The 25,080-nt window shown below is 35.5% G+C and overlaps 4 protein-coding genes and 1 long non-coding RNA gene across 6 annotated transcripts; 2 read left to right on the top strand and 3 right to left on the bottom strand.

Moving 5' to 3' along the window:
• The first annotated feature begins 6,205 nt into the window (after positions 1-6,205).
• LOC106428437 (inactive leucine-rich repeat receptor-like serine/threonine-protein kinase At5g24100) lies at positions 6,206-9,091 on the top strand. The gene is made up of 3 exons (XM_013869191.3): positions 6,206-6,358; positions 6,673-8,030; positions 8,405-9,091. Exons 2-3 carry the CDS (start codon positions 6,734-6,736, stop codon positions 8,971-8,973), a joined length of 1,866 nt encoding a protein of 621 aa, XP_013724645.1. The 5' UTR covers positions 6,206-6,358; positions 6,673-6,733; the 3' UTR covers positions 8,974-9,091.
• Positions 9,092-9,269: 178 nt separating this feature from the next.
• On the top strand, positions 9,270-10,498 carry LOC106428393 (arabinogalactan protein 41). Its single transcript, XM_013869146.3, has 2 exons — positions 9,270-10,007; positions 10,208-10,498. The coding sequence occupies exons 1-2, from the start codon at positions 9,890-9,892 to the stop codon at positions 10,279-10,281; spliced, it is 192 nt and encodes a 63-aa protein (XP_013724600.1). The 5' UTR covers positions 9,270-9,889; the 3' UTR covers positions 10,282-10,498.
• Positions 10,499-10,506: 8 nt separating this feature from the next.
• On the bottom strand, positions 10,507-12,674 carry LOC106428392 (probable WRKY transcription factor 30). Its single transcript, XM_013869145.3, has 3 exons — positions 11,977-12,674; positions 11,627-11,761; positions 10,507-11,267 (listed from the first exon to the last, which is right to left on the bottom strand). The coding sequence occupies exons 1-3, from the start codon at positions 12,261-12,263 to the stop codon at positions 10,751-10,753; spliced, it is 939 nt and encodes a 312-aa protein (XP_013724599.1). The 5' UTR covers positions 12,264-12,674; the 3' UTR covers positions 10,507-10,750.
• A 3,844-nt stretch (positions 12,675-16,518) lies between these two features.
• Positions 16,519-19,418, bottom strand: LOC106428418. Its single transcript, XR_002661274.2, has 4 exons — positions 18,805-19,418; positions 18,604-18,689; positions 18,414-18,496; positions 16,519-16,813 (listed from the first exon to the last, which is right to left on the bottom strand). It is a non-coding gene; the product is annotated as an uncharacterized LOC106428418 (long non-coding RNA).
• A 1,410-nt stretch (positions 19,419-20,828) lies between these two features.
• On the bottom strand, positions 20,829-24,289 carry LOC106428449 (RNA polymerase sigma factor sigE, chloroplastic/mitochondrial). 2 transcript variants are annotated; one of them, XM_048769757.1, is made up of 7 exons: positions 24,123-24,164; positions 23,773-23,847; positions 22,944-23,653; positions 22,416-22,562; positions 22,101-22,337; positions 21,767-22,030; positions 20,829-21,292 (listed from the first exon to the last, which is right to left on the bottom strand). In XM_048769757.1, the coding sequence occupies exons 3-7, from the start codon at positions 23,607-23,609 to the stop codon at positions 21,095-21,097; spliced, it is 1,512 nt and encodes a 503-aa protein (XP_048625714.1). In that variant the 5' UTR covers positions 23,610-23,653; positions 23,773-23,847; positions 24,123-24,164; the 3' UTR covers positions 20,829-21,094. The 2 variants fall into 2 exon arrangements, with proteins under 2 accessions (XP_048625714.1, XP_013724655.1); XM_013869201.3 differs by lacking the exon at positions 23,773-23,847 and having other exon boundaries at positions 24,123-24,289.
• Positions 24,290-25,080: the final 791 nt, after the last annotated feature.

Raw genomic sequence — 25,080 nt, 5'->3', positions numbered from 1 at the left:
CAGTAAACTCATGAACCTCCCTGGTTCCTGAGATACAGTTCACACGCCTACCCAAGGCATTTATCACCTGGTTGTCCTTACCAGATGGTAGGCGATATCCCAACTATAGTCTGCTACAAACTCAATCCAACTGCACTGTCCAAGTACAAGTTTTTAATGAACGAAGATGAATTTCATATTCTAATGATCCGAGAGAATCTGAACTTCCTTCCCGTACAATTATGATTTCCAAAACTATAACGTAAATACCACTGCAACCACTCCGAATCATGTATAGGGTAGTGGGTCCCGTGAGGTCTCAACTGATGCGATGCATATGCAATGAACTGATCCTTATGCATCAATACACAATCCAATAACGCTCAACATGCTCCCTCTATTACAAAAATAAATCAAAGGGGTCGTTGATGAGTACAATCGCGCACTTGTCCAAGTGTTCACGAAAGACATCATTCATAAGCTTCTCAAATGCTATCGGTGCATTCGTCGATCCAAAATGATATCACCAAAACTCATAATATCCAGAGCGTATACGAAAACCCACATTCCGTACATACTCCTCAACTATAGCAATCTGATGATGTCCTGATGTCAAGACAACCTTCGAGAACCATGATCCTGCATGCAGCTAATCCAAAAATTCATCAATACGATGGTTACTATGTTCAAGTCTATGTAGTCGATACAAAGCTTGAAACTCTCATATTTCTTCCTTACAAACAATGATGATGTTTCCCACGGTAAAGTACTCGGTCTGATACAACCCTTGTCTAATGAATCTTCAACATGCTCTTTCAGCTTGGTCATCTCTGCTGGTGCTAATCGGAATAGAACTTGTGAAACCGGTGTTGTTTGCTCTAAACAAATTGCAAGAGCGTCTCATGTGTCTTGTGGTGGCCGTTCCAAAGGTCACAAATATATCCTCATACTCTGCAATAACCGGAAGATCCTGCAGCTCATGCTGACCATAGAGATGATCACCAAATCCAATTACTCCCCATATCCAATAACTTCTCTGCATGTAGCATGTATGCAATAAAATCTTTCATTTGCTCCAGTTATAGGAACTCTTGCCCTCAGGAAATCCAACACTTCTCGAGGTCATGACAGTCAATCCATCCCAAGGATGACATCGTAAAAAGCATAGCTCCATCTCTAACGAGTCTCTGAACCAATCGTCCTTCCAAGCATAACTGATACACTACGACGAATATAAATGAGGCAACAGGTCACCACGATGAATATAAATAGCTCCCAACGTCCTATGTCAGCTATCCGAACTGACACATCTCTGACACGATCCACAATGCCAAAAACTGGCAAACCTACCAAGCGTAACTCCAATGTCAACACAACGCAAGCTGCCGCACCCCAAATCCAAAAGTGAACCCCACGAGTTTACAAAATAACCATGTCTCCAAGGCAGTCAATATATCATACACACGAACAACACATGCCAACTCATGGCTCACATCTCATACCACATAAACTCCAGTAACAAAAACTCGTGGAGCGATGGTTTGAGGTTTGGGTGGTGGCAACAACGTCACACATCCACATACGGACAATCTCTGAATACTGCTGACGAAACTGATACACACCTGAGAAATCCGTTAAACAGTGACATCATCATCCATCTGGCAGAAATCCTGTTAGCTAGATAACGGATGACGATGAGTAACTCATCGTCAATAAAAAGACAATTTGATTAGAAGTTACTGAACCGAATGGTGCTATTTATTTTCATTTTCAAAATTCCCAAATCCCCGAAAATACTTTGAAATCGTCTAAAATCGTGTAAACCGAATAAAACCGAATAAAACCGAATAAACAAAGGTCTCCACAATCGTCATCCCGGGTCGGAGCCGGGACGGAACCCGCTCTGATACCAAAATGTGACACCCGTCACTTTCGAGATATAATAATAAACAAAAACGGAAATAAAATAATAATACAACTCAAATAATAATAATAATCTCCATCGTAATATAAAAATCAATACGATAGCATAAGGCCAAAAGGCCCGATAACGATAACATCCGAAATATAAAGTACGACATAAACCGAAAGTCTGAAATGGGAAATAAACATAAACGATAGATAGAAGCCCAAAGGCCCAAAAGCGATAAAACGATAAGAGTGATAGAAGTTCAAAGCCCGATAGTGGTAAACAGCCAAAAGCCCAAATAGCACCAAGAAGCCCAAGTCCGATAAGATCACTCCTGTTCATCGATCTCACCTAAAAGGGGGGAAGAGTGAGGGGTGAGCGACAGGGGAATCGCCCAATGAGGTATGGGATGCTATCCCGAAGTCCGGGAACACGGACATAACATTTTGAATAATTATAATTTAAATCTAATACATGTCAAACACGGTACCTAAAGTACCCAAGCAACAAACAATGGTCCTAGCGAGGTAAGTACTCGCTGCCCACTAACAGGCCAAATGAAACACGCCGACCTAAGTGCTCGGTAACACCGCCCTCGGACGATTTATCGACCTCTCCAGAATACGGTCCAGCCGGTCGACTGGATCTGGCCATACCCTCTCAAACAATCTGACATACAGGAACACCTTCCTGTAGCCGCCTCAAACATATCTCTAACTAAGAATTATATCAAGTGAATCAATCAATGTTGAGCCATCTACCACCCTAGTTCCGGTTTAAGCAAAGAACCTAATAACTAAACAAGCAATGACAGACTCGATTCAAGCAGACAGAACATATTAGAAATAAATTATATTTATTCGGGATCCTATGCTATGAACGAGAAGTTCGGAATAGACACTCACCTTAGCAAGGAAGAGGAGTGGTATCTATGAACTCCAACTGCTCAAATAAGTTCCAAATCTTTGGTTGCGGATGATGGTGGTGACGAGCTTGACGACGTCCTGGCGTGTGGTGGCTCCGGCGACGAGCTTTCTCCCTTCCTCTTCTTCTTCTTTCTTTTTTTCTTTCTTTCTTTCTCTTTTTTTTTCTAAATTTGTGAATTATAGAAGATGAAGATGGTGTGAAAGAAGGTGGAGATGGTGGAATAAAAGGTGGAGATGGTGGGGTTGGGGAAAGAGGTGGAGATGGTGAGTTTGAGTCATTACAATTTGATTTCTCTCTCTCAGTTAGCTCATGAGAACGAAGAAGATAGTAATTGGTTACTCTGTTATCCTCTGTTTCTGGTCCAATCATTTGATGCTGAAAGTTTTGTGCTTTTTTTTGTTTATATGAATTGGCTCACCCTTGTGAAGTTTGATAGAGAAAGATTGATGTAGTCTTCTCACTCTCAATGATCTCATATACTGCTTCGGAGTAAAAATCCTCAAAAGTATATGTGTAGATTGGTGTAGAGAAATCAAAAATCATCCAATTGATTATTGAATCGATCAGTAAAGTAATCAATTTTGTAATGTTTTTTACAGGAAGGATGAATGGTTCCGTAAGCAATCAATCGTCTAGGCTGTTCGAGATTACCAACCGCTAAAACAAAGCAGCGTTTCTTGCTCTGCCACGACGACGGACGGAGCAAGAAGCTTAACGATGCGGTGTGGATTGATCACCGACGTTTCTGTCGAGAGAATCAAAGACACATTTGCTCTGAATCGAGAGGCTTCCCGTAAAAGTGAATGTTTCTTCTTCTTACACGTTGACATAGAATCAATAACTCTTTATGATCAGTCATTGTAATTTGGAAACGTGTAGGTTAGCTTCTCGGAAGATAGAATCATGAGCAGTTGCGTGACGCCGCTGGTGAGGAAAGAGTCAAGTCATGTGGTGCTCTTCACGGATTTGATAGCAGTACCGTACTACTAAATCTAGATCCTTGTAACTGCTATGGTTAGTCCTAAGAATACCAGTGAATGATCTTATGTTTCATATTTCCTATGAAACTCAGTAGAGAGATGATGTAAAATAGTATTTGAATTTTAACTTCATTGATGTGTTTTCTATCTATTTGATTGCTCGTATGGGTTTCTCTCCTTTTTATTTATTTATGTAACCACCGTAATTCAAATGATGTTGTTCTTTGAATTTTAGTTTTTCAAGTATTGGTATTTGAGGGAATCTGCTAGGATGGGTGTGAAACAGGCTCTAAGGAGCATCGATGCGTTCCCAATAGCAGAGTGAAAGTCTGAAGTCTCACAAGTACCATACTGGGAGTGATTGTGAAGTGCTTGCCCATCTTGTAAGTACCATTTCTTGCTTCCCTAGATAGATAGATGTTGTGTGTGTTTGTCTCGTGTTGTGACATATACATAACCTTCAAAAGCTAAATATATGTAATGATGTCTACAAACAAAGTTATAATATATATATATAAGCAAATGATGATTCCATCTACTTTTATGTATACATTTACCTGTGTTCCTAGATTATTTTGTGTACATGGGTGAGTAACAACAACTATGATCTCTAAAAACAAACTTGTGTTGAAAATGTTTTATAAATTTTTTTTAAGAACCATAATTAAGAGACTTGCAATAAACTACATAAATGTTCAAATCTCTTTATAAGTCTCCTAACTCACTTTTACACTTTAAAAACAATAAAAAAAATTAAATAAGAGAACCTTTAAAGAGTTTAACGATAATGATGCTCTAACTAGTGACCTGACAGCCCCCAGATGATCTAACTCGGTCAAAGGTGTAACTAAATTGAATCCAATAACTGGTCGATAAAATAGCTGTAATTAACTTTCTATTATGTTCTACTCCGATCCCATAGAGATTTTAGAAACCCTAAAAGTGTAAAACAAATAGTAAAAAGCTGGTATTCGGTCAAAGGTTACAAAAAGATACATTGTAAATTACGGTTTTGATTAAAACCTCGTCGTTAATTCATCACTTTTTTACATCGACAACCTGCTTACTTTCGGATTGTGCAAAGCATTATTCAAAAAGCTGTAAACAGACGGTGTTGTGAACTATCTACGTGGAGTAATGCACTTAGTAACAAGAGAGTGGTTGCTAGTATAGGTGATGTTCGAGATTTAAAAATCATTGTAAACTTCGCTACAACCTTCACCAACATTATTCATACAGTAATCATGATTCATACTGTATGAATAATGTTGGTGAAGGTTGTAGCGAAGTTTACAATGATTTTTAAATCTCGAACATCACCTATACTAGCAACCACTCTCTTGTCACGTTCCATTCGAGGTTTGATTATTCAATGTTGTATATAAGCTAGATAAAGTTTTAGCTTATTTAAACAGTAAGACTAGTAGATGGTCATTACTAAGCAATTGGAAATATATTTTTAAAAAAAAACTAAAAACTTGGACCGTAATGGAGAGAATAAATTTAATATCGCAAAGATAATCCCCGTTTGTCTAGGTAGTCATCGCTCCTTGGCTGCACATGTCACGAAAATAATATATGCACACCAAACACCATATAATAGTAACATATATCAACAATAATTAATCAACGCCAGAACTTTACGTCAATGATTATAAGATGCTCGTAGATCATGTGAAGTTACATTGCCAAATACACATACAATATTATTTAATTGGTTATTAATCACTAGAAATACAAGTTATCCATGCAGGTGCATGTGCATGCATATAGACTTCCAATAAACGCATATCTATAGGCTTATATAACGAAAAGGTCCCTTACCTTAAAAAAAAATTCTTTTTTTACTCTTAATTTTTAATTGGAAAGCATGGCAATATTTAGAAACCTTTATGTGTTAAACTTGCATATATATGAAAATCAATAATTTTCTCTTAAATCCGCCAAAAATGACTAAAACACACATTTTTTGTCGAAATTGTTGTCTTGTAAGAATTGCGAATAATGTAATTCAATACATAACTTAAATTATATGCATTGTTTGGGTTCACAAAGATTGGGGGAAATAAGGTGCAAAGCTGAAAATATGAGGGGGTTTATGTTAATCAAAATAACAAAGATAAATTAATTAACAGCACATATTCCCTTTATTGATTGGTAAGTTATCACAATCCTCCAGCCCCATCATCACCAATCTGTCACCATCACGCCCCAACTAATTGTATTTTTTAAAAATCAACTTTCTAATCTTTTATCTGCAAGATTGTAGCACATTGAACCGGGAATATGCCAAAATTAGACGTCTATTAGCGTTTGTGTATTACCGGTATGTAATTAACCAATTATTGTGTACTCACTCATAACCGGTTTGACTTTCCTAAACCATGTTTTCTTTTATGACTTCCTTCAAGTAGCTTCCCTTGCCAACAGTTTTGCATTCCAAACCTCTGTGTTCTTTCTCTTTCTCTCGTCTCTGCTCTCTCATAACTATCTTTACATTCTGTCCTCTCAATTCCAAACTAAGTCTTTTCAGCAGTACTTGTTAAGATCCGTCTTTGAAACTGTAAGTTGTTTATTTATTTTCAGTTTTGTCTGAAGAATCTGCTTGGCGTATTAATCTGGCTAGCCATGAATAAGCGTAGTTTTTTTTTAATAAAATGTCATTTTAGCCATGAATAAGCGTAGTTTTTTTATTTGAAATCATGTCAGGCTGAGTTCACGGACCTGATTAGACAGATAAAAATAGTTGTTAAAATGATACTGTGGAATGTAGGAATGTCTTTGTAAAATGGTTGGAATTTATATTCCTCATCAAATAATATAATTGATTAACGTTTTTTGCATCTCTAACTTCCATAAGTAAAAATACTAATGCAGGTTTAACCAAGTCTATATCACGTAACCACATAAATTTTTGACTAAAAAGTAAAATAATAAGATGAGTAGAAGACTTTCCATCTTCTACTCTGTGTTACTTCTCATCTTTGCATCACCGTCCCTGCTTTCTCCCGTCAACGGGGACCTCGCCGGAGACAGACAAGCCCTTCTTGACTTCCTCAACAACATCACTCACCCACGGTCTCTAGCGTGGAACGCAAGCAGCCCAATATGCGCCACGTGGTCAGGCGTCACGTGCAACAGAGACAACACACGTGTCACCGCCCTTCACTTGCCAGGAGCGAGTCTTCTCGGAACTCTTCCTCCTGGAACCATCAGCCGTCTATCGGAGCTTGAGATTCTAAGTCTCCGATCCAACGGCTTACGTGGCCCTTTCCCAATTGATTTCTTGCAGCTCAAGAAACTAAAAGCTATTACCCTAAGCAACAACAAGTTCTCCGGTCCATTACCCTCTGACTACACCACGTGCATGAACCTCACCGTTCTTGACCTTTTTGGTAACCGATTTAACGGTAGCATCCCCTCGGGTCTAGCAAACCTGACCGGACTCTTGTCGCTAAACTTGGCTGAAAATGAATTCTCCGGTGAGATTCCGGATCTTAACCTCCCCGGTCTACGCAGACTTAACGTATCCAACAACAACCTCACTGGATCAGTACCAAAGTCTTTGAAAAGATTCGGACACTCATCTTTTTCCGGCAACAACTTAACTTACGACGACACCTCTCCTCCGGTTGGTTCACCGGCGCAGAAAGAGAAAGAACAAGAAGAAGACAAACACGGGATCTACATCTCAGAGCCAGCTATACTAGGGATAGTAATAACCGGTTGCTTCTTGATATTCTTTGTAATTGCGGTTTTGATCATCATTTGCTACGTGAAGAGAAAGAAGAGACAAGAAACCAAACCAGAGACGCTTACACCGGCTAAGGCAAATCCAGAAACCCTACCAAGTGAAAAGGAAGTTTCTAAATCAAGAAAAGAGATGAACATAGAAGATATGGAGGAGAAGAGTGAATTTAACAAAATAGTATTCTTTGAAGGAAACAATCTTGCTTTTAATTTGGAAGACTTGTTGACATCTTCGGCTGAGTTTCTAGGGAAAGGCACTTTTGGGATGACCTACAAAGCTGTTCTTGGAGATGCCAAGGTCATCGCGGTTAAGAGGTTTAAGGATGTGTCGGTATCGAGAAAGGATTTCAAACATCAGATGGAGATCGTTGGAAACATTAGGCATGAGAACGTTGCTCCTTTGAGAGCTTACGTGTGTTCCAAGGAAGAGAAGCTTATGGTCTATGATTACTATCCTACCGGAAGTCTCTCTGTTCTTCTTCATGGTATGTTTAGTGTTTATAAATATCATAATAGTATTTTAAGGATATTTGATTATTTTAAAATTATATAGTATAACTATTTTCATGTGTATATATAAATTATATTTTAAATATAAGATATTTACTTAATTTAAATTAATATTTTTAAATATATAAACCATTTTAAAATATTCGGGTACGTGTTGGTTCTCGGTTCTTATTTAATTTTCTGACTTGAAAAATATAAGACCCGTTTAGATAATTTATAGTATTCAAACCCGAGCCGAACATTTTTTTTGGTTCGGTTCTTCGTTTTGGGTAAATGTGCCAATACTTGATGATATTGATCATGTTGGTTTCTTCCATCTAAAGAATGTGTTTTTTTTTTTTTTCGGCAGGCAAGAATGGCAAAGAGGACCACGTTCCGTTGGACTGGGAAACGCGGTTGAGATTCCTGATCGGATTAGCAAAAGGATTAGCTCACTTACACACACAACACAAGCTCGCACATGGCAACATCAAATCTTCTAATGTCTTCTTGAACTCCAAAAGATATGGATGTATATCAGAAACCGGTTTAGCTCTCTTGACCAACCCGGTCATCAGAGCAGATTCATCAGCCAGAACGGAACTACGTTACCGTGCCCCTGAAGCATACGACACAAGGAGATCGACGCCTGAATCAGACATATATGGTTTTGGAATCTTGATGTTGGAAACTCTTAGTGGAAGGTCGAGTATGGATGACAAAAAGGAGGACATAGAACTGGTGGTATGGATGAATAGGGTTTTGGCAGAACAATGGACAGGTGAAGTGTTTGATTTGGAGCTTGTGAAGACTCCCAACATTGAAGCAAAGTTGCTTCAGATGATAGACTTAGTGCAGCTTTGTACGAATAGGGTTCCAGCGAAGAGACCGGAGATAGCGAAGGTGGTTGAGATATTGGAAGAGATTGAGAGGGAATAATAATTAGTAAATTGTGGAAATTTACTTTTACGGATTTTAGCCTAATTTTCAGTTCCAGTTTTTTACCTTTAAAAATATTACCAAATTTTAAATTAAACTATTTTCGATTATACTAAAACTTGTGAAAGAATTGAGAATTTTTTTTTTTTTTTGAAGAAAACAACGTGATATATGACTTCAATTAAATCTTGAAACGACTAAAATTTTATGGAGGTATGTAATACATTGCATGTACAATAAAAACGAAAACTATAATTGGTAGTGTGTAAACTCGATTATATATGATTTATATTTCCGGCGGTCATATTTTATTACATTGCGCACTGACATGAAGTTATAACTTTGAAAATTAGTATAAGCTCGAATCAAGGACATTACTGAAAACAAATATAAAACGACAACAAATGGATTCTAATAATTAGTGAATATTGTAAGGACACAATCAGCTGGAAAACAGACTCACCTCTCTTCTGGACCAAACAAAAATTTGTGAGTGTTGATACATTTTTAGTATTCCAACGTAATTCAAATAATAGAAGCTTTTTCACATTCACAAGTTTGAGTTTCCAATTCCAAAAACGGTTTATTATGAAAATTAAGCATCAATAATTGTGGAGCAAAAATGAGTTTTCCCGAGAGATGAGGGTAGTCCATAAAGTAGAAAATAATTGTTCAATAAAATGCCAAAAGAAGCTCCCATGAATCCCATTACCTCTTTACATCGTTCTGCCTAGAGTTCTCATTAACTTTTCCTTTCCTTCCTTTTTATCTCTCCCTTGTTCTTCCCTCTCTAGAAATTAAGAGAGGGGAGAACCTTTGATAACAGCAAAAAGATATTATATAGCTGAATATATAATTTCTTATATATCAAAGTAATTAAGGTGAAGAGGGAAAGGGAGGAAACATAAACTTCAAAATGTCGGTTTCAAGGCTTTTCTTCGGAGTTCTTACAATCCTAGCTGTAGTTTCCTCTATTTTGTTGTCAATGGCACATGCTCAATCAGCAGCTCCTGCTCCAGCTCCGACAAGCGATGGTAAGTTGAAAATTGTACAGTATGTATATACTAAAGTTCTCAAAAATATTTATGCTCTCAAAATGGTTTAAGTAGAAAAAAACGCGTATGAACTACAATAAATATACAATTATAGAACTCTCTTTTCTTCAGTTTCTCCCACAAATATTGCAAATACTATATTTATCTCGGATGGTTAATTTTGGACCACAATATTGCAGGAACAACAATAGACCAAGGCATAGCATATCTCCTTATGTTGGTGGCATTGGTCCTTACTTATCTCATCCATTGATCCTTCTATCATTTTAATATTGGTCTCTATTTAGTTTAATTATATTTTCTCGTTTTGATTATAATTAAATAGAGACCAGAAAAGATTTATATGTGGTAGAGAAATTAACGAGGTTTTCTTATTTTTGGAGTATACAATTTTGAAGTTCATTTCTATAAAGTCGATGTGCGTTCAACTTTTGGAAATATATTTCATCGATCGATTTACTTTTTCTTCATTCCCATATTCAGAAACTTAAAATGTTATTCTTTATAACATCAAATTTAATAATTAAAACTGATTAAAACTCAAACAATTATCAGTTCCACTGTAAAGCTTATTTAAACAAAACGAAAAAAACAAAACACGTGATGATTAATTGGGAAATTAAGTAGGATTACTGAATTGGATATTGATTAGCTACTATGAATAACTATTCATCTTTAATGTAGAGATTATGTAAAGTTTCATTCCATCTTTTAGTGATGAATTAAGAGTAGAACCCTCCAAAACCTCCGAATGGATGACTTGGACCAAAGTTTTCAAACGGAGACTCCAAACCGACGGTGGACGGAGAGTTTGATGTAGAGTGAGAAGCAGAGCCAGCATCGTGAGAAGCCAGAAAATTGTAGTTGGCATCACTATAACTCGTAGATCCGAGGAAACCAATGTTGTGATCCTTCTCTTGAAGCATCACATTGTTACTCTCTAGATTTAGGGTAGAGGGCAAAGGATAGTTAAGAGTTTGATGCAAATGTGCTTGATGATTGTAGTTGTGATGACCAGTGTCTAGACTTGCCTTCGCGATCTCAAGATTTTCTTGTTCTTGTGTCTGGTTTGGTTCAAGAACTTGTACCGGAATGATTGAACCAACATTTGACGCTTGGGAGCAAGAATGTATACCTCGGTAAATAATCTCAAAAAGCATCGGATCTTCGTTGGATCTCTGTACTTGTTTGGTGGCTTCGCATCCTTGAGCTTTTCTATACGTGCATCTATGGTATCCCCTGTACCAAAAATATATTTTCTTTTTCTCGTAAGATATTGAAAGTTTGGTACTTGTTTTATACAATGTTTCTGTCATATTTTTGGACATGATATTTGCGCGTGGATGTTAAACGAATGACTAATGATCATCCCCAGTCCATATCTATATTTTTTAAAAGAAATGGAGGAAACTCTATTTATAGAAAGTCTTTTTACATTTATGACTGATTTTTTATATTTCTTAAAAAATATATAACGAATCATATTTCTGTCAAACCATTTTTATAATAATTTCTTTTTAAAAAATATATATAAATTGATTGAAGATAGTCTAAGCCGGGAAAAAAAAAATAATTCCAGAGGTAATTACGAGACTAACCTGGGAAACTTGGCTCCGAGGATATCCTTCTGGCCGTACTTTCTCCAACTGAACCCATCATCAAGCGCTCTGTCAATCACAACTCCAGGGGCAATTCTGACTTTTCGGGTCCACCTTAGCATTGACTTCTTCGAACTTGATGTCATTTAAAAATTCACATTTTCAAACAATTGTAAGTTTATGAAAAACAATATATAAATAAAAAAGCACATTAGAACAAGACATGTAATTAACGGTTTACTCTAGCTATAGTATCCTAGTTATGTCTTTTTCAAATTCAAATCCGCATAATACATGTTGAGAAATGAAACCATACATTATGTATAGTTTATACATATATATGGATATACCTTTGGATGATATGTGGTTCTTGATGATCAGAATCATCGCTCTTGGGGCTCCCTGTACCGTGGGAATGGGGAGAGACTTGGTCGAGTTCGCCGGAGTAATTCATAATGGTAAGAGACTTGTGGTAAGATTCAAGAATCTTCTTGGCCAAATGTTCACGTGATTCTTGAGATGAAGTAGAGCCAAGCTGAGACTTGAGCTGGTGAGCATAGTCTCTACCTTCTGTCATCAGTTCGTTGAGCTCTTTCTTCATCTTCTCCCACTCTCTACCATTACTATTCCTCTCCATTACGTTAAAAAAGTGAAAAATATGGATTAAACGCGGTACAAAATATTATGAAAGGTTATATGTGTATTGTGCATGGCTTGTAGATATATTTGAAAGAGGGGAATATAAAGACGATTGTGTGAGAGAGATAGAGTTTGACTTTTTGACTGAAGAACGAGGAAAACTGATGTAGGAGTAATGTAATGGAGAGGTGTGACTGGTCTTTGGTCAATAATTTGGAAAGTCCAACCTGCTGACCAGTTCTATGCTTCTCGATCCTTTTTTGGTTTTTGGATTTGCCTTACGATCTGGTTTTATATTAGGCACATAATCTTAATTATTACCATGAACATAATTTATTTTTTAAAAATAATTTTGCTGTAATAGAAACCCATCCGCTTAGTAACTTACGTAATTTTACCATTTAAGGTAATGTTTGAAATTAAATGGTGACAGAAAAAAAATGGTGACACGACCATGAGGTCCATTACTAATACTAACTACAAGGGTAGTCCTGCATTCGAAATCCAGAAGAAGATCTAATATATCGTATCTTATTCCACAAAACTCATTAATTGATTTAAATTAGTTACTCATATAATAATAAACTAGGATAATACATGTGTCTTGCGCAAGGTAAATTTATATGAAAATTATTTAAAAAATATCGTATGGAAAATGAAATTTATATTATTGATCGAATTAATATTTTTGGCTCTTAAACAATATTTTAAAAAAAAAATTTGTTAGTTTACTAATGAACTGTTCTCATTTTTAAAAATATTTTAGGTTAAACAATTATTTATCAGATAAAAACCTAACGTTTAGGCCGAAGAATCTCATGTCTACTATTTGGTTACAATGAAACTATGTCAGCTCGGTTATATATCATGATTTAGTAATTTAAAAGTTAATTATGGTTATGAGAAGTTTACGTTCACGTGCCAATCCTATTTATCTTTGATACTTTTCTCATTTTTGTGTCATTTTGGTTATTTGCTCGATATAAATATTAATTTTTGAGTTTATTCTCATTTTTTTCTTTTATTTTGGCCTGAGATTTAGAAAATATTTAAGATTCAAAATTATTAAAAAGATACATATTTAGGTTAAGATCTGCACCTTGTGCAGAATAAATATTTTATATTTATTACTTATTTTATATTTTTGTGCATATTATGAAATAATAAAATAATAATTATATATTTAATAACTAAGAAATCAGTTACTATTATTTAATAAATTGGCTTGCATATATAAATCAAATGACCGCTCTTGTATATTCGCAATCATTTTAGAATAAATAAATCAAAACAATCAATCTTATCTATAGTATATGATTTATAATTAAATTTAAATGATATGAATTATATATATATATATATATTAACATAAACACCTATTAAAATAAAATTATTTGTTCATATGATTTTATTATCATTGTATCTTATTATAAAAAAAATTAAACATTGATCACATAAGTTTATGTACCACTTTTAGTAGTTTTATTAATTTATACTCGTTTTGAAAAATTCAAAATACAACATATACAAAAAAAAATCTAAATTTTTTAATATATGATTAATGTAATTGTGTAATTTATTTTAATAATAAAAAATTAAACAAAAATGATAGAAAATATACAGATATTAGCAAATATTCATTATTTAAAATCATTAATTACTATATATATCATAATCACATTAGGTACTTACGTATGTTTTATTTAAGGAAATAATATATAATAAATTTCAATTTGATAAATGAATGGTCCATAATGGACATACTATATAATATAACATTCTCTAGCAATTTAATTTTGGACTAACAAAATTATCAATTGATTTTCAAGCCGCCACATAAACAAATTAACATTCCAGTTACGTGACAACCCAGCATGATACTTTCTTAATTAGTACAAACTACAGGTTCTAAACTTTTTAAATGTTTCCCTATTAATATATAGGGGATGTTAAACCATTGATCATTAATTTTTAGCATAATAATTTTAATAGTGTTAGTAATTTTGTCGTTTTTAAAAATTTAAAATATAACATATACGAAAAAATATATATTTTAATTTTATAGCTAATTTGATTGTTTAATTTATTTTAATAATATAAAATTAAACAAAAAAATGGATGGGGTATAAATTGTTATCAAATCTTTATTATTAGAATCATTAATTGTCATATATATATATATATATATATATATATTAGTCATATTTGGTAATTTCGTAGCTTTTATTTAAGGAAATAAAAAAAATAGTAATTGTACACTTTAATTAATTTTATGATTAATTTAATGAAAATTATAATATATACTTAATTGGACTAACATATTTTCTAAAGATTCTGAATTTCATTCTGGTGATAACACGTGACTACACTTAAAGGTTGTAATGTTTCTCAATTAATATACAAGATATTGTAAATGGTTACTATGTAAGAGTGTAATGTAGCACTATGTATAGAAATACCTCTAGAAATGACAAAGAGAAAAACAAGTCGAACCTATTCCATATTTGATTACCTAAACTTTTCCCATTGACTGAGACTTGGAAGTGGACTCCTAAATCGCAAAAATTATGAAAGTACTACAACACAATATAAAGCACTTAGACCATCTCCATCCATGAGAACCCTAATGGGTTCTTTTAAGAGTAAAAAATGTGATTTGTTTCCTTAAGAACCTTGGTCAGAGGAATTTTTTTTTTCTCCTTCAATGGGAGAACCCCATAGGATTCTTATTTTTTTTCAATTAGAATGATTTAAAATAAAAGTATATATAAGGTTTTAATAAAAATGACATAAAAACATATTGAAAATAGAAATACAAATCATAAACAAGAAAAAAACCGATTAGTCAAAATCGGGTGTTCCAAATTTTTGCCAGATGTTCTCAACCAAATCAGCTTTCAATTGGTAATGTATTTTGGGATCACGGACTCGATTCCGAATGCTCATCATATTCCCAAGATTTGAAGGCATATCTGCTAAAAAGTCGAAATCCACTTGTGAACTTCGGTTTGATTCCGGTTGTTGGAAAACTGATCCATCAAACTGAGTGTACTCATCTCGTTCGTCTTCTACTATCATATTATGCATAATGATACATGCTCTCATTATCTTTCCAATCTTTATTTTATCCCAGAAAAGAGCAAGATTTTTTACTATGGCAAATCGAGATTGCAAGACCCCGAAAGCACGCTCGACATCTTTACGTACCGATTCTTGTTGTTTAGCGAATAAAGATGCTTTCGGACCTTGTGGAAGTGAAATAGATTGGAAAAAAGTAGCTCATTTTGGATAAATACCATCTGTTAGATAGTAAGCCAAATGGTACTCGTGTCCGTTGACAATGTAATTCACCTTTGGAGCTCGACTTTGAAATATATCATCAAAAACGGGTGATCGATCAAGAACATTGATATCATTTAATGTACCTGGAGGTCCGAAAACGCATGCCATATCCAGAGATCTTGTGAAGCTACAGCCTCTAAAACAATTGTTGGCTTTCCTGATCCACGTGTATATTGACCTTTCCATGCGGTCGGACAATTCTTCCACTCCCAATGCATACAATCAATGCTTCCTATCATGCCGGGAAATCCGCGTATCTCTCCAATATCGAGTAGTCGTTGAAGATCTTCTGGCGTGGGTCTTCTTAGATACTCATCTCCAAATAAATTAATGACTCCTTGAACAAAATGTTCCAAGCATAAAAGCGCGGTGGTCTCACCAAGTCAGAGATATTCGTCGACCGCATCAGCTGGGCAACCATATGCCATGATACGAATTGCTGCCGTTGCTTTTTGTAAAGGAGAGTGACCGAACCTTCCAGTAGCATCTCTTCTTTGTTGAAAGTATGGGATTTATGCGGAGAGACGATCAACAATACGCATGAACAAGAGCTTGTTCATTCGAAAACGGCGTCGAAACATGTGAGAAGGATATGTTGCATCTTCATTGAAATAATCGTTCCATAGCTGCATGTGTCCTTGCTCTCGTTGTCTTTCTATGTAGGCTCGTTTCTTTTTGGACCTTGGTGCTTCTTGGCGATCTTCATTATGAATGAGAAGATTTTCGAATTGTTGATCAAAAATTTGATCCAATCTTTCATCCATCATGGCTTCAAAATTATCAGAAGAAGAAGCCATTAGAGAAAATGATGTAGACAAAAAACGGTAAGGTAAAACCAATGATAAGACAAAAAAAAAAAAAATGGTAAAGCAAATGGCAAAGGGTTTGTAAATTTTGGTATCGGAAGACAGTTTGTTTATAAAGACAGTTTGGTATTGGAAGAGAAATGGCAAAGGGTTTACAAAGACTGCTTGTTCTTTTGCAATCAGGAAGCGAAATGGCAACATTTATAAAGAAAAAATATGAAACACAACTTGCGATTCCACACGTTTGTCTTCTTCTACTTCACATGCAACACAACTGTTTCTGCTTGGCTTCTTCTGTCACATGGAAACACACGTTTGTCTTCTTTTTCGTCACATGGAAACACAACTGTTTCTTCTTGGCTTCTTCTGTCACATGGAAACACAACTCTTCTCGCTTCACCTGCAAAAACACGAGACAAGTCTCAGTACAGAACACAACACGTGACTGAAACATACCAGGTATACGCAACACACGAAAAGTCTCAGTGCAATTATTTCAAAAACTTAAGCACAAACATACCATTAATCACAGATACAGAGAAAGGTAAACCAGAGATGCTATACATAATAAAAAGCGAGTAGAGTAACATCATAAACTGAAACCAATATTATACATCGATACCCATATAATACAGACTCGAGATGCATTAACCCTAAAGACAGAAACAATGTAGACAACAACAACAAAGACTGAAACCGAAAGCATTAACCATTAAGAGAAATATCATACATAACAAGACAACAACAAGCTACAGACTCGAGATTAAGCATAGAGCCATTCTAACTTGACAACATCTCATTTATTAGTTTGTTTTTCAGTGCGATTTCTGGTTCAGTGAGAGCCTCTGTCTTGGCAATGAGGCTATCAAGCAATTTATGCTTGTTCAGCGTAGCCTTCAGGACAAAGTCCTTTTGCCTTATATCCCATAAGCTCTGAAACTCCCCTGCCTCTTCAACCCCTATAGCCTTGCTTTTACTTTTGGCCTTTGCGGCTTTGACACCAACAGGTCTTGGTTCATCCTCTCCTGCCACAGAGGCCGATGATTGTGCAGTATGGTCATCCAACTTTCTTCTTTTTGAACTTACCTTATCTTTAGTAGAAGGAGCTCCACACCATTTTTGATCATGGCGAAGCTCCAACCAGGCATGCTTGAGAGTAAACTTGACCTTGTTATCGTTGAAAAAAATTTCATGAGCCATTTTTAACACATAATTCTCAGACTGGCCACTGGATTTTTGTTTTGTGGCAGCTTCATTACACCCTACGAACTTACACACACCCTCGTTGATCTTCCTCCACCTTTGTTTACAGTTACTAGGCTCCCTCTTTTGCAGTCCCGCAAGCTTTGGACTCGATGCAACATAGACCGCAATTCGTTTCCAAAAAGCAATGGCTTTCTGCTCATTACCCACCACAGGGTCTTTGGATGTGTTCAACCAGGCACTGATGAGAACAATGTCTTCAGTTGGTGACCACTTACGTCTTGCTCTACGGTGTGTTCATCTTCGTCTGCATCTTCGGCCCATTGTGTGCCGAAGACAGAGGCATCAGACGAAGAGAAGTCTACACTAGCTTCACGCGGGACATAGGAGAAGGAGTTGTTTGGTTGTTGACTATTCAACAGGTTTTGAAAGCTACAAACTGGAGTAAATGGATCCATAGCGTAGGAGATATGAAAGGAGAAGGAAGAGGAGAAATGAAATGAAATAACAAAGGAGAAGGAGGAGGAAATTAAATGAAATAACTTAGGAGAAGGAGATATGAAACCTTGCTTGGTTTCACGAAATTAAATAAGAGAGGAAGAGTTGCTCGGTCTTAATGGCAATCAATGTTCTAACTAAAACTAAACCAACCAACAAAGTTATTGTTTATCAAGAAAGTTAATGTTTCTACCTAAAGCTTAATCCTTCTACGCAAACTAACAAGTGCAATGATACTAAAGACAATTTAATTCCAAGCTAATCAATGTCTAACAAGCATTAAAGGATTGTATACTTACACGCATTAAAAGCTTTGATGATGTTTGATCCTCTTTCATGGACTTTGGTACGTTTCTTGCTGCTCCTTTGGTATATCTACTTCCTGCAAGGATTAAGTGTAATAAGTAGAGTACAAATGAGTATAATAAATAGATCATCACTATAAGAAGTAAAGTAAAAATGAAGGTTGTGGGGAAGAGGCAGAGATACCTTGTGTTCAATGAATCTCATTAATTTTTTAAGCCGAGACTGAACAAATCCATCTTCTTTCTCAACTCTGCCATCTGATTTTACATCTGCAAGCACATTATTTAATCTTAAGCGACAATTATCCCACAGAAACAAAACCAGACAATTTCATAGGAATGGAATATATGAAAGTCATTTTTCAGTGTTTGCAGAAACACAAACCTTTTCTATCTCAACATCTCTCTTCCTGACTGTTAACGCACAATCGCATCCCTCTTCTTGACTGTTGCACAAACCTATGTTCTTCCTCTCTCCATGTAATGAGAGAGACAAAGAGAGGAGATGAACTGAGTCAAAACTCATAATCGAAACAACATATTCGATTCTAATCGAAGGATTACAATTCACTGGAACAAAAAAATTAAAGAGACATAACCTTCACGATGATTGCATGGACGGCTCCAGAGGAGAAGAACGGCGAAGAGAGGAACGGATCAAACATCATCTCCCTTTGACAGCATCGATGACGAAGACAGAAACGGACGAAGAGAGAAATCGACGAAGTGAGAAATCGACGAAGAGAGAAACAGACGAAGAGAGAGCGACGAAGAGAGAAATCGACGAAGAGAGAGACGAAGAGAGAGCGGCAAAGAGAAGCGGCCAAGAACGAGAGAGACGGATCGATTGCGAGAGACGGATCGATTGCAAGAGAGACGGATCGATTGCAAGAGAGACGGTTCGATTGCGAGCGGCCAAGATCGGCGATCCCCGATGGAGAGAAGTCATCGACAATATCGAAGAAAAGAGAGAGACGGATCGATTGCGAGAGTGAAGAGAAAAGACAACCTTTCCTCGAGCCAATATCATATTGCCACGTATGGGGTTATTACGGCTTCTACAACCACCGAATACAGAACCGGTTTTGTCGCTTTCTTTCATTTTTCATTTCATTTTTTTTTTTTTGGTATAGAACCCCTCTAAACAGTCCCCGATGGAGCTGCTCTTACCGTCTAGATTCGCAGTTAACACGATCAGCAAACCTATAATCACAATCACATTCATTTAAGACTTTTCTAATTGGACCATCGTCTTCTGCAAGATCAGTTAGAAAGAAAGATCCGAAAAACTTGTTTCTAACTTGCCAGTACTAATGAATTATTATTTGTAAAACCTCATCGTCAGAACATACAAATTTTAACTCAACTAACAAATAATACAGTCGTTACTTACCGCGCAGTCGTAAACACAAACATACATGGCGCGTTTACATTACGGTCATTAAACTACATCACCATCATCAGAGAATAATTAGAATAACAATGAAACTGCTACTAAGAATTTGTGATGATATTGGCTTTTGACCATTCTAGTGTGATCCATTGATAAATCTTTTATGTAGAAAAAAAAGTCTTAAGGAAACAAATACGTATATATATTAAACTGATTTATAGGCACATTTCTCATCTAATATATAAAAAATAACAAAAGAAATTACTGTGACTCGTAATTACAAAATACACTGTGAATAATATCAAGCTTCCACGTTCGAACAAAAAAACATATATATCAAGCTTCCATTTTTTATATGTATAGTGTTTGGATATTATATCAAATGGACCTCAAAACCACTCATGATCAATTTGAATACGGCATGACTATTACGATTTGACGAGCCGAAGACCAAAACGTTCGTTCGTTGCCGTATTATAGACTCTGTAAATCAACGGTCACATTACTGTCGACTAAACTCTTCTACGAATCTTCTCAGCATGCTCAACCCGGTTCTAAGCTATTCAAATTTCATCGTACCGGTCTCAGAACTTATTAAATTAGACCTTATTTCACAGCTTTCCTGCAAATTTTTGTTGAATAAAACTACTATACAAACCGGTTCTGTCAAAATATCTACCAGATAAAGGGAAACAACAGGTAATACCGGTTCGGTTTTTTTAAATAGTGTATACCAAGTCTCAGACTTTACATGTATAACAACAGGTATTACGGTTCGTTGGCGTGGTATAGGCTCTGTAAATCAACGGTGTCAAATTACTGTTGACTAAACTCTTCTACGAATCTTCAGCATGTTCAAAACCGGTTCTAAGCTATTCAAATTTCAATCTAACCAATCTCAGAACCGGTAAAATTAGAGCTTCTTTCACAGCTTTCCCTGCAATTTTTTTTGAATAAAATTACTATACAAACCGGTTCTGTCGATTCCACTCTCTTAGGTCGACATATCTTCCAAATAAAAGGAAACAACAGATAATACCGGTTCGGTTTTGTAAATATTGTATACCAAGTCTCAGACTTTACATGTATAACTTTTTGGTATCTGTTTAGGACAATGATATAATACAACATTTACTATTCACGGATCAAATTTACGCAGCTATAAGTAACTCTGATTAACATATACACAAACTATACCAACGTTATAAGACGGTTTGAAATAGGAAACCATACCAAGTACACGTTCAAATGGTTGAGTGGGCTGGTTCAGTTCGGTTTGGTTTCAGATGATGTATTGACGGAGGTAATCAACACGAGCTTGATGCTTGAGCTTCATCAAGGCCTTGACTTCATGTTTCCTCACCATTTCTCTGGAGATGTTGAGATTTCCAGCTATCTCTCCTAGTGTCCTGTCTCCTTTCCCATCAAGACCGTATCTTTGTCGGATAACAAGACTCTCTTTAGGCTTCAATGAATCCAGCTGAAGAATAAAACGTGATCAATGATGCTTATTAACCCAAAACCAGTGTTTTTAGAATCGGACTGACCCAATGGTCGGACCAAGTTCTACCATGAAAAGAAAAAAAATTCAACCATGAACCAATCACATAGCCGGGTTGGGTCTTAAAATTACTGAACCGGATAAAAACCATCAGAATTATCAAAAATTCATGAACAGAAAGAACAAAGACACTAGTTAATATTTATAATGTTTTATATTTGATATTTATTCATATTCTAATTATATATCGTATTGACTAAGATTATTTTAAAATCTATATGTTAAAATTAGTTTATATATAAAATTTGTGAACCAGGTTCAACCGGTCGAACCATATTGAACCGTGAACCAAATAATTATCCGGTTTAACTTTTGAACCGGTTTTAAAAACATTAGGCCAAAACTAATTTAACTCCTGATGATTGTCTAAGGAGATGAAGGGTTGAAACTTACCACATCGTCAAGAGCTAGCCTGAGAAGAGCAGGTTGTCTCCTGTTATCAGCTCCTACACCATCAACATCTGTGATTCCATTGATGAACTCTTCTTGAGTAACCGAATGTTTTGTGTTCAGCGAGTAAACCGGTTTCGCGGCTCTCAACACTTCATGGTACCTCTCAGGTGATATCTTGAGTCTCTCAACAACCTCTTCGTCTGTAGGTAGTCTTCCCAGCTCGAACAATAGCTCCATCTTTGCTTTATAGATCTCCACTCTAACCTGAATGGAATCAACATGTAAGGTCCCTGCAAAAACAATCTAGTACTACCTAAAAGAGTGTGTAACGTACCGATTCAAGTCCAAATGGGACACGAGTGAAGTTTGAGGTTGTCATAGACCGTATGATGGCGTGTCTAATCCAAAACAAACCATAAGTGGAAAGACGAAACTTCCTTTTTGGTTCAAACCGGTCAATAGCTGTGATAAGCCCTCTCATACCGGCTTGACAGAGGTCTTGGAACTTTGGTCCGTTGGTGAAATCTTGAAAGTATTTGTTCATGACAAACAGGACAAGACGGAGATTGTGCTGCAAATGCAAGAGAACAAGAGTTATGTCCATATAGTACTAGCTTTTGTAAGAAAGTTAAAATCTTTTGAGACTCACTTTAATAAGTTTGTTCCTTGCAGCTTTACCAACTTTGATTTTCATTTTCACTTCAGCCACGCTCATATTGATCTCTCCAGCTATTTCAGCTTCCCTAGGCTCTCTTCCCAGACTCTTTTGCAGTTCATCTTTCACTTCAAGAAGAGCCTGCAATGTTATAACCAAACATTGTCAGCTTATATTGCATCTGTAATAACCATACTTAAGATTTAACAATGTTCTAAAACTCGGTTAAGATTTATCCGATTTAAATCTGCTTAAACCGTTTTAAATCGGTTCAAATTGATCTAAATTTGTTTTTTTTTTTTAACGTCTGAAGAATTGTTCGGTACAAAGAAACAATAATATTAGTTTAAATTCTAAAACCATAAATTTGTCTAATTTGTTTTTCCATATCTAATTTTATAGATCAAAATAATTTTATAGTTAGACACAAAAAAAAAACTAAAATATCTAATATAAGTGTATGAATATAAAAGTTATATCAATATATTCTTTTTGAACATTTAAACAAAGTTAGAAGAGTACCTTCATAGGTTGCATCAACTTAAACAACCAAGTATGTTCTGTGGAAGAAAGAACAGGAGGCATCTTCATTTTCTTCCAGTCCAAGCTGACAACATCATTAGAAGCTGAGTAGTCCCTCACGAGCCTCTCGATCTTCTCCTCCTCTTGCTGCCTCTTTGTTACTTTCTTCTGCGCAGAGACAATAACTGGTTTCTCTTGAATGTTTCTCTTCAACGCGATCCGTTTATCAAGATTCAGTCTCTTTTCCTTCTTCACATTACTCCTCACAACTACTTTCTTCTCTTCGCCGCCGTCACTCTCTTTCCTCTTCCTCCTCCGTGAAACTTTCCCTTTAGAAGCATCGATAACATCCTCCTCGAGGGATGTTGCAGGAGGGCTAAGCTTGTAAATGCTTTCTAGTCTAGCAGCAGCTTCATTGTAATCCACTCCCAAGGAACACGAAGGAGCCGAGTTTTGGTCTTTAGGGGGCTTTCTCCTAGTTACAACTCTCTTCTCCTTCTGCTTCTCTTGTTCAGGAGGAACGATCAAAGATGAGTTGGTGGACTCATCTGCTTTGAACGCAACAACGGATGGCAGCTTTTTGAGTGTGGACCGGTGTGTTAAAAGATCGGTGCTTAACCCGAGAGGAGATCTTGCAGCTGAGCTTGAAATAAACACAACTCCCATCACAATCTAAAATCCTTTGCAGCTTCACTTGTGGTCAATTCTTGCTGCAGCAAATAAACTTGTCTCATCCTCATATTCATTTAAAAGGTCACAAAGTCCATAATAATCACTGATCTAAATCAATAAACCCAATTCGAATTAGTTCGAATCAGAGAGAACCCACATGCAAAGGTGGAAACTTTAGTGGGCATCGAACACAAACAACACAGAGACAAGAGAGGAAGCCACTGATCAACAACTGTACACAGAGAAGGCAATTCGACATCACAAAATCAAACAGCAACATCATAAGAGATATGGAGAGAAACCCAATTCGAATTAGTTCGAATCTAAGAGAACCCACATGCAAAGTTGGAAACTTTAGTGAGTGAGAATCGAACACAAACAACACAGAGACAAGAGAGGAAGCCACTGATCAGCAATTTTACACAGAGAAAGGGAACGGAAAGGTTTTAACATTTCTAATGCATCTCGCTCACTTAGAAACTAATGTTCGATTATCGGAAAGCGTACCTTCGCCGTGTCGGAGATTCTTCCTTCGTCCTATGAGATTCTGCTTCATCGATTTTTTTAAATAGAAAAGACAATTATAATTTGGAGTCGAATATTAAAATATGTGTCTCTCAAAGTTCTACGTTGTGTCCACAGTTTATTGACAATTTGCCGCCGTATGTTTTTCGAATCTGTTCTTTAACCCCAAAAGTTTTCATATAATCAAATATAAACCCCCTCTTGTCAAACTAATCTGCGGATACTATCTATACCTTTTTTTTAGTTTCGTGTCATCTATCTATATTATTAAAAGAAAAGTACCTATTTGAAAATATTATTACTTCATTAATTAAATTCTTTTTTTTTTCTTGTCTTTTTCAGTTGCATTTATGAAATATCCTAAAATGAATAAAACTGCATAATTTATTACTTGTTTTTTCAGTTACATTAATGAAATATGCTTAAATAAATTTAAACTTCCTATTTTATTGTTTGTCTTTTTCAATTACCTTAATGAAATATCCTTAAATAAATTTGGACATAATGTCATTTAATCAACCAAAAAAACTCATGAGTTATCCTTACTTGTATAATTTTAATAATGGAGATTTTTTAAAACGTGCATCATTAAAATGTTACCTAAAACATGCAGCACTAATATATAACATGCATCAATAAAACTAGAATTTGACTCACACAATTGTACGGATATTATTTTCAGTTGATTAAATTTAAAAATAATTATTTATTCAAAAAATATTTAAGAATGGCTGTTTTTTAAAAATTATATGGTATTATTTGCTCATAACTCATTTGTCATTTGATAAATTGTTAGAAAGAAAATTTTAGCATAATATAACTCAGTTGTCATTTGCTAAATTTATGGTTTTTATTTATATTTTTTATTATTTAATTATAATATTTCATTTTATATTTTAAAGATAAATGAATTTTCTTTCAAACAATATTTTTGTAAATG

This window comes from Brassica napus, chromosome C9 (genome assembly GCF_020379485.1).
Source record: "Brassica napus cultivar Da-Ae chromosome C9, Da-Ae, whole genome shotgun sequence".
NCBI lineage: Eukaryota > Viridiplantae > Streptophyta > Magnoliopsida > Brassicales > Brassicaceae > Brassica > Brassica napus.
This window is presented reverse-complemented; position numbering and strand designations above follow the sequence as displayed.